The 10,091-nt window shown below is 34.0% G+C and overlaps 1 protein-coding gene across 1 annotated transcript; it reads left to right on the forward strand.

The window, feature by feature from the left end:
* The first annotated feature begins 308 nt into the window (after window positions 1–308).
* LOC130961051 (serine carboxypeptidase-like) lies at window positions 309–9,400 on the forward strand. Its single transcript, XM_057886694.1, has 9 exons — window positions 309–690; window positions 1,754–1,925; window positions 3,076–3,195; window positions 5,101–5,244; window positions 5,343–5,496; window positions 6,897–6,985; window positions 7,987–8,245; window positions 8,603–8,736; window positions 8,977–9,400. The coding sequence occupies exons 1-9, from the start codon at window positions 365–367 to the stop codon at window positions 9,103–9,105; spliced, it is 1,527 nt and encodes a 508-aa protein (XP_057742677.1). The 5' UTR covers window positions 309–364; the 3' UTR covers window positions 9,106–9,400.
* Window positions 9,401–10,091: the final 691 nt, after the last annotated feature.

Consider the following 10,091-nt stretch of genomic DNA (forward strand, 5'->3'; position numbering starts at 1 on the left):
TGAAACAAAATAAAACTTAAAAATATTTTTAAAACTTTTGTTAAACTTGAGAAATATAAAGGCACCAAAAAAATTTAAGAAATAAAAAATATATTTTATTTTTTATATTTTAATATATATTTAATTTTATTATACTGTTAAAATATTTTATATAATCATATAATTATAATAGTTTTTTAGATGATCATTCATGTAGTTTTAAGATAATAATTTTTATTAATATAACGTTATATAATTAAATATACTAATAAAATGATTTTACACTGCTTTTTTTTTTTTTAATCCATCCCTACGCCCCCATGGTTTGTTTTCACTATATAGATTTTTCAACGGAAAAATGGGTCGTCCGTACACGTAAACGGCGATGGGTCTCTCTAACTCCACTATCGTCTTCCTCCTTCTCCTCTTCTCACTCGCACTATCAGCTTCAACCGCACATAGTAATAAAGACAATATTCTTCAAGCGAGTTTTCACGCTAAGAAGTTCATAGCGGATCTCAATTTGTTCCCGGAGGACGACATCAACATCGTTCCCGCTTCCGCCGCCGTTAATGCCTCAGTCGGACCCCGTCAGATCATCGAGAGGCGCCTCAGGTTCCCGAATCTATCCCCTTCTGATTCTGGTGTTTCCGTTCAAGACTTGGGTCACTATGCTGGCTATTATTCCATTGAACATTCCCATGCTGCAAGGTACTGCACTTTACCGACTCAACTTGCGGGTCAACTTCGTCTTTTCTTGAAATATGTGTCAAAAGAAAAGAAAAAAGCTTAAAATAAGTCTTACAGCATTTTTGAGCTTCTGTTTGCAACTCAAAGCTATAGTTTAGTAAAATCTACAAGAAAATAATACTGAGCTTCCCAAACGGCAAAACCGAGCTAAACACACAATTTGTTGTACTTCAACGTTACTATTATTTATCTATGTTTTTGGAGTTTTGTTTCAATCGCATATATATCTTAGGATGATTTTTAAGACAGTAGATGGGTGTTTGATTGATATATTTTTTGTGGCGATTATAATTTCTATGTATTACCCTGTTAAGCAATAGAAATTCAAGGTGCAAAATCTCGTGGGAGAGTTGTGATTGTGGATAGATATTCACGGTTATTTGGTATTTTAATAAATTTCTATTGGTTGATATTACATTGTCATTGCAATTAGATCCTTTTTCTTAAAAAAAAAAAAAACTGTAAATTTGGCGCTTATGTAATAGCACACAATTCTAACATTCTTGTGTTAAGTTTAGTTAGCCAGTCAGATTGTACTAAACTTGAAACATTGACGAATTCAATTAGTTTACATGTCCTTGAGTTTATAGCATTGAGTATTCACATATTGAGTGTTCACATAAACTTTGTTCTTCTAGCAAGCGAGATAAAAGAATGGCGTTACGTGAATTTTGAAAGTTTAGGGACTGCTTGATGCAAATTAAATCCATAGATGAAATTGCAAGGGGAGTATAATTTCAAATTTCAAGGACCATATTGCTGCTTTAATCAGTTCGGATAGTTTTGATGACTGTATTTTAATGTCTTCAGCATTAGTAGATTATTATGATTATACCATTGGGTCAATTGAGGATAGTTACTCTATTTTGTTACTCTGTGTTATATATCAACATAAACATTTTATTGGAGAAGTATTGTATAGCTGTTATAGTTTCACAAAATTATTTTATACCAGACTCGGGTCTCTCAATCTTATTTTTGTAATTTATGTTATTCTTTTCTAACTATTGGTTGGATATGGCAGGATGTTCTACTTTTTCTTTGAATCACGCAACAACAGCAAAGAGGATCCTTTTGTAATTTGGTTGACTGGGGGACCTGGATGTTCTAGTGAAATAGCTTTGTTTTATGAAAATGGCCCTTTCAAAATTACAGACAACTTGACTCTTGTGTGGAATGATTATGGTTGGGACAAGGTATTCCAGTTTAATATTTTTGTTTCCATGCATTACATTCAACAATTGTTGACATGGCCTATTGTATGTGCATGTGCATTTAGTGTAAACAGATAAACAACTTCTTATAATTCTTTTTGGACTGCGTATTACTTTCTAAGGGAACGAATTACCATACTGCTGCTGTGTTACAATCGAGTTCAAAACTATTTTGCAATGGCTAACCTGCTCATAATTTTTCCAGTTTAAATTAATGAGTTCCATGATTATGTGCGTGAATCAAGGTTATCAATAGCAGATTGCAGCACATCTCGTTTTGCCAAAAACCACTATAAAATTAGTGTATAGCATTGCAGCTTACAGCACAAGGCATAGCAGCCTATATATATAATACATATTTAATCTATTAGTCTATTCCTCATCAAACATAAACAACAGTATAAATTATGCTCAAAGGCACAAAAAGAATAAGTCAAACACATAATGTCAAGGCACCAAAAGGCAAAATGCCATGAAGTCATGAACATAATCTAGCGTGAAGCATAAACTCAGTCTGTTAAATAGACATGAAATTGACCCTGTTTCACTAAATGATATTGATGAGCATAATGAGTGCCTTGTTGGAGAGATGGAGGATGATAATGACGATAGAGCAGGAAACATTTGTTTTTGAAGGTGATGGTTATGATGGTCTAAATTGGGAAGTGTGCATAGGACATGCAGAGGCTAGAGCAAAATACTAGGGAACAAGTGCAGCAGCTGCCAAAGAAAGGAGTCTTCAAGAAGTGGTGGTGGAACAAGTGCAGCAGCTGCCAAAGCTTCTAAGAGTAAGGAGGGAAAAGTAATGTTAAATTTGAGGATTCAATAGAAGAGAAAAAGGAATATGCCCCACTAGAGAAAGATGTGAATGATAATGATTACCATTTAGGGTGTTACCTGAACGAGCGGTTAATTTTTTAGCATGTGAATTACCTTTTGCCATGTTTTGGAAGTCTCTAGTGATAACCATTTATGAAATCAGCGAATGGTTTGCTGAATATGGGGTCAGACTATTTGTGTGGCAAATATTTACAGCTAGATGTTTTGATATGGGCTGTCAATTTTCAAATGCATCAAAATTGAATTGAAGGAATTATCTATGGGTGTTGAAATTTTTCTGGTCATCTTGTAGGCTGCAAATCTTTTGTATGTGGACCAACCAACTGGAACCGGCTTTAGTTACAGTACTGATTCACGTGACATTCGCCATGATGAAAAGGGAGTTAGCAATGATCTATATGACTTTATACAGGTACTTGTGTTTGCACTAATTATTATTAGTTACTAGTTTTCCAATTGTATCTCTAAACTTCTTTTCATCAATGGTATTTGTTGTTATTGTGCTGAATTTGATTTGAGTAACTGGCTAAGATTCACCAATAAGAGAGTATTAGAAGCTGTGTTCAATAGTGTTTCCAGAATAATAGTGTCTTATGAGAAGTCGAAATGAAAAGGTCAGTATACCTTGTTTCGATTCGAATGGTACAAATAACGATATTCTTATGTCTTGGTACAGCTCAATCTCTTAAGGCTTATATGTTTTACTTTATTCCGAGGTTATAGTATCCACTCTCTTTGTATTGCCCCTGCCCCTTCTAAAGTGAGTGACAATAGTGAATAGGGATGTTACCCCTGTCAGTTCAAAAGTTACAACTGGTAAAATTACGCCTCACCCGCTAGTTTATACTAGGCATAGGCCGTAGTCAGGGTCCCAAAAGAAAGAGTTGAGGCTGGGAAAATTATTGCAACTAACTTGCCAGGTGACAAAGTTAGTGGGGATGCTGCATGATTCATGTTATTCTGTTTTGGGTTAGAGAGCAGGATATTAGGGAAGTTGGAGAATGCTGAGGGAATACTTAGAATTGTTTGCTATACTCTAGAGTTGGGACAGAGACAGAAATCTAGAATTTACTATCATTGTCTCTCTTTCTATCTTCAGTGCATAATAGATAGTCACTATCTGGAGTATTTAAGTAAAGTGCGCACATTTAATGGTAGATTTTTAGTTAAACAAGTTTTTTGGGAGGCAATATAAGCATTTGACCTCTATATTAGGTAAAGCTCATTATTTCTTTAGAGGACTTTTCCTCTCAAACATGTTGAGAGGTCACTAATCTTTTGTTTTCCACTTTGTTGGGAGGGGATGTCTTTTCCTCTTGCTACCTTGTATCATTCTTATATATACACACCTGAATGGGAGCTGAACAACACTGATTCAGTCTTGTTTCCTTCAGTCTTTCTGTATTAGTTCCTCCTATCTTAAGTTTCCGGTTTACAAAGAGACTTTGATGTGCAGTCCTCAGCTTGCGCAGTGGAGTTTTGGTGAAATGGTTGGGCTACTAGATTGTGACAATTGCTGTGAGCAGCTAGAAGAGGAGGATAGCAAGGGGGAAGGAGGGGAGGGAGGGTGGGGGGTTGTAGTGACAGGATCACAGGAACTCATTTTATGATCAAGTGTGTACTAGAAAGAGATATAGAGTTGGGCTCAGGTACTGGACCAACAAATTGTAATGAGTTTGGGGAAAGTTGGTTAGGACTTAGGGACTGAAAGGAATAAATAGCTGACTGGAAGTTAGACTTCCTCAAGATTGTGTGTGCACATTCTTCCCCGTTTCTAGGGTTCTTTAGCACATTTCAAGTTGAGGGATGGCCAACTCAATTTGCTTTAATATTAATACTTCATGCTGCAATATGCATCTTCGACTTGCCAATGCCGCTGGTTATGGTCTTTTAAATGCTATTAACTTCAAGATTCTAGCTACACATAACAGTGCCTCAATGCACTACTCTCATCGAATGATGGTTGCTGAAATTTGAAAGTGTGATTACAAAAGTGCACCCAAACACTGAAGTGATGGCCACCATTGGGTTGCTTTCACAAAAGTTGAGCACTGCTTTGATGTTGGAAGAAACTCAAAGTCATCAAGGTTAACATAAGGGAAAGAATTTTAGTAGATATGTAAAATGAATATTGGAGAGGTATCTTAATAGTGATTACCAGCTTAGAATTTTGTTGTCAAGCCCAAATGTAGATGCAAGCTTTTTATTATATCATAGGACATAGTAGTAGTACAAGCAATAGACACATGAAGACAAAGTAACAATAATTTAGAAAGACTAAACTATCATTGAAATAGTTTTATCATTTTTTCTCCAGGCCTTTTTTGAAGAGCATCCGCAATATGCAAAGAATGACTTTTTTATTACCGGCGAATCATATGCTGGGCACTATATTCCTGCATTTGCAGCTCGTGTCCACAAGGGAAACCAAGCTAATGAAGGAATTCATATAAACCTGAAGGTATGTTACATTATATGGTGAACAAATCTAATTATCAGTGCTAGAATTGTGGTTGAGTGAAAGCATACTTGCTTATCTTATTTTAACTATTTGAACAGGGATTTGCCATTGGTAATGGTCTTACTGATCCTGCAATTCAGTACAAAGCTTATCCGGATTATGCACTGGACATGGGCATAATTTCGAAAGCTACACATAAGCGCCTTAACTTACTCTTGGTCCCAGCCTGTGAATTGGCAATAAAGCTATGTGGTAATTTATAATTTTCCTTTGATTAAATGTTTCTAATGTTTTTCTTTTCTTCTTATTTTTCATTTTTCATTTATTATTATTATTATTATTATTATTATTATTAGAGTAAATATCCCAAATTGGTCCCAATAAATTTTGATTACTTTGGAAATCCGTGAGATTTACTCCCGTTAGATAGATTAGTCGCTCTATCATCTTCAATAAATTTTTTTATGTGCATGTTGGACAAATAAGTCCTTAACAAATTTATTAGGGTAAAGTATATTTTTCATCTCTGAAATTTGATAAAAATTTAAAAAATATCCCTAAGTTTTATTCTATTTCAATTTTGGTCCAGAAGTTTTCGATTTGTATCAAATATACCTTGGCGGCTAATTTTGGAAAAAACTTAGGATCAATTTCTAGTAACAATTTCACAAAAATAACCTTCAACTCAAGCAAATTAGATATAGTTGTCATGTATTATTGTTAGATTGGTCTTAAACTTTTTGAAAATTTAGCTGTTAGGAGTATATTTGATACAAATAGAAAACTTATGAGACACAATTGAAATAAAATAAAACTTAGGGATATTTTTGAGACTTTTCAAAAATTTTAGAGACAAAATATACTTTACCCCATTTATTATAAGGCTATTAGATCCTCAGAAAATATCACTATAAGACAAACTAGTCTTGCATTCAGAGGGACCAATCTGTCTCGAGGATCTCTAAAGCAATAAAATATACATATTAGTTATTAGTATAGTATTTCAGTTACAAAAAACTGTGTTCAAGACACCTGAAAAAAGCAAAGAAAATTTAGTAATATCACTCATTTTTTAGAATAAAATGGTTTTCTGGGATTGATTTCTAATCTATGATTGTACAATTGCCTAGATGTATATAAATTGGCCTCGATACTCTCGTGCATTATAGAGACATTATTCCTTATTAGTTATTTCAATTATTCTTGGATTTTTGTTCTTTTCTCTTTCTTTCCCTGTTGTTATGCGTCATATTACTCACACGTCAACTAACTTGGATATTACTCACACATCACTTATTTCTGCTATACATCTTGCTTATCATTTACCTGCATATATATTAGCTTTTAAGAATATGATAGGCATAATTGAGTTTCTACAATTTATATTCTAAATTATTTGAGATTTTTACTTTTATTGAGTTCATTCAGTTTTAGGTTATGAAATTGTTTATTGAAAGCACAAGTTTGTTGATTATTAATTACGATGCTAACCACAAGTGGTTCTGTTGTCCTGGTCATTCAGGGATTCACAGTGTTCAGGATCCTTCCTTGATTCTGCTATACATCTTCCGGCTGGCGTTCTTTCATTGATTTTTTCTTTATCTTTTTCCTTTTCTTGCCTTATGCTTAATATTTTAATCCAAACCTTTCAGGCACTGACGGAACAGTTGCCTGTACTGCTGCATATGTAGTTTGTAATACCATATTCAGTGACATCATGTTACATGCTGGTGATGCAAATGTGAGTAAACTGAATTCTTTCTTTACTGTGTGGTTGACACATGTACTTAATTTCTTCTTTAGACCTAAATGACTGCTTAGCTTTCAATCCACTTTTGACCATCAAATGAAATGTGAATAACCCACACTGCCCTCTTTGAAACAAGGGTCACCTCTGGTTTTGTCGGTGCTTGAATCAATTTTGTCTTCTCTATATTACTATATCTCTCGATTCAATAATTTTATATGAGGAGTTACGGAACTCAATCACTTGTTGTGGTTACTCTTCAGTTTTCTGTTGAGGTCTATCCTATGGAGGTACTCAAATTGTAGCAGTGATCGATTTCTAGGTTTTTCCATAAACCTAATTGGTTAGCTTTACCCTAATTTATGTGAGAGTCAAAGAATGACTTTTAATTCTGAGACGAGCTCTTATCAGTGTGGAGGGATAGAGCAGTAATAGTGCAGAATCTGTCTAGCATATACCCTGTGAGCTTGGTGGAATTAGTTATAAGAGAATTTCTGAAAATACCTACAATCTTTTTATTTCTCTCACACAAACGACACTCATTACCATGTGCAAGAAGTACTCAGCCCAATAACTAAACAGATGTAGTTGTTCCATGCGTAGATTATACAAAATATTGATGTCCTACATCTTGTTTTCTTGCTTTAGTATCTCCGAGTCCAGACAGATAAATTGACCACTTTCCAAATGAAAAGTCTGTTTCATAAATACCTCCCCATGACAGTTTCTTGGTTTATATAGACCGTAGAGATAATCTGTACATAATTACAGAATATACATACTTAACTACTGTATCATAATTGATCATATGAGATTGTAACTGATCTTATAGTATCCTAAATAATTTATTCACAGATATTCTAACATTAACATAAGCTTTGATTCTGCAAGTTGCTTAGTACTAACTGATGTCTTGATAGTTTTAGCGATTGCAAACTTAAAGCAGTTTGAATATTTTCAGAATTTTGAACAGCTTTTATATACTTATGATGCAGTACTATGATATCAGAAAGAAGTGTGAGGGCAGCCTCTGCTATGACTTTTCAAACATGGACAAATTCCTGAACCTACCATCTGTTCGGGATTCACTTGGGGTTGGGAAAATTCATTTTGTTTCTTGTAGCACTGAAGTTTATATGGCTTTGCTGGTGGATTGGATGAGGAATCTTGAAGTTGGTATTCCTGCCCTACTTGAGGATGGAATCAAATTGCTTGTTTATGCTGGCGAATATGATCTCATCTGCAACTGGCTCGGTATGTAATTTACTACTAACACATTCAAATTCTGATAAATTTAAGGCTTAAATAAATTTTTTATTCCTATAAAATATATGTTTTTCAGTTTTGGTCCTTAAAATTTTTTTTCCGTGAAATGCTGATGTAACAGGTTAAATGTTGACGCTCTAAACTAAAATCTTGACATGGCAAGACATGCCATGGCTAGAGAAAACTAATGGCAAGAATTAAAATAGACAGCTTTTATACTAAAACAAAAAAAAATGTATATTTTATGGGGACCAATTGATCAAAAGTACCTTAAATTTATTCATGTTATTGAAATTTCTGTGCATGAATTGGACATTTTCCTTGTGGTACGATTTCATTGATTAGGTAATTCAAGATGGGTTCATGCCATGGAATGGTCTGGTCAGAGCCAGTTTGTAGCCTCACCTGAAATTCCTTTTATTGTTGATGGATCAGAAGCTGGACTACTCAAGAGTCATGGACCATTAAGCTTCCTGAAGGTATCGGTATCTTTTACTCCACAGAAAATGCATCCATGCTTTGACATGAAAAAAATTATCGTCACTGGCATCACTTGTTTTACCGTGGCCAAAATAAAAAAACTTGTGCTTGTGCAACGTTAACAGCATGTAGTGCTGAAAAAACGAAACACACTGATATTTCATACCAACTTGTATTTTTTGGTTCATGATCATGGGAAAAATGCTTATTTTGTTCACTATTTCATGAAATGGAAACAGGTTCATGACGCGGGTCACATGGTTCCGATGGATCAGCCAAAAGCTTCATTAGAGATGTTGAAGAAGTGGACTCAGGGCACCCTTTCTGAATTCAGAGCACCTGATGAAAAATTGGTTTCTGATATGTGAAGTCTTGTTGCTCAGTTAGTGAAAGGGAACAAAAATGCAAGAATTGGTTAGAGATTAATGTACCGAAAACGTATCGTTCCAGCACAAAACTCTATGGACTTTGTGCTTGTATATTTGCTGGTTTGTTGCTTACGTTGTGTGTGTTTTTTTAGGTTCAACGTAAATCTTGCTAATAGTTTAAGGAAGGGGAGTGCTAGGTAAACAATGATCATTTTGAACAATATGAACAACCACCAATCAAATAAAAACACACTACACCTCTAAATTACCCACCTAAATATTAATATTAAAATAACTATCTGTACACTTAGTAAAATGAACATCCGATATATTTATTGTTCATATTATTTAGTATTTTCATTATCTACTTATATTTTTTCTTTAAGGAATTAACTTCCACGAGTTGGTAATGTAAAAATTCTACAATCTGAAATATTTGGTTGCAGGTAAAGAAGGATGTGGAGGAGTTTTTAGTAAATATAGACGATAAGGGCGGATGCATTTATATATTGAGCGTTCAAAATAATTGGTTTCATGGAATTGATCCATATCCAAACTATAGCGAGTTTGGTGCTCTAAAGTAATTTGCATGTATGATCTCATCAAATAAAATTATTTTACAGTACCGCCCTCGAGAAACTTAGTGAGATACTATAAATTTTCTGTTATTTGGGCATTTATTTTAACCATAAAAGAAAGATGGGATGAGTTAGTGTTAGAGGTATTAATTAAAATGGTCTCCCAATTTTAATTCGATAATTAAAATGGTTTTTTAGTTGGTTTAATTATTATGTAAGTCTTTATAGCTTTATTGAATTTTTAATTAAGTCTTTATATTTTTTTTCAATTGGGTCTCTAGACATTAATTTTTTTTTTCAATTTAGTCTAGCTGCGACAAAACCGTTTGAGATAACAGCATATTTTATTCAAAAATCGAATATTCTCATAATTGGATTAGAATAGCTAATGGAACTCACCTCCATTTT

This window comes from Arachis stenosperma, chromosome 2 (assembly GCF_014773155.1).
Source record: "Arachis stenosperma cultivar V10309 chromosome 2, arast.V10309.gnm1.PFL2, whole genome shotgun sequence".
In the NCBI taxonomy this organism is placed as follows: Eukaryota; Viridiplantae; Streptophyta; class Magnoliopsida; order Fabales; family Fabaceae; genus Arachis; species Arachis stenosperma.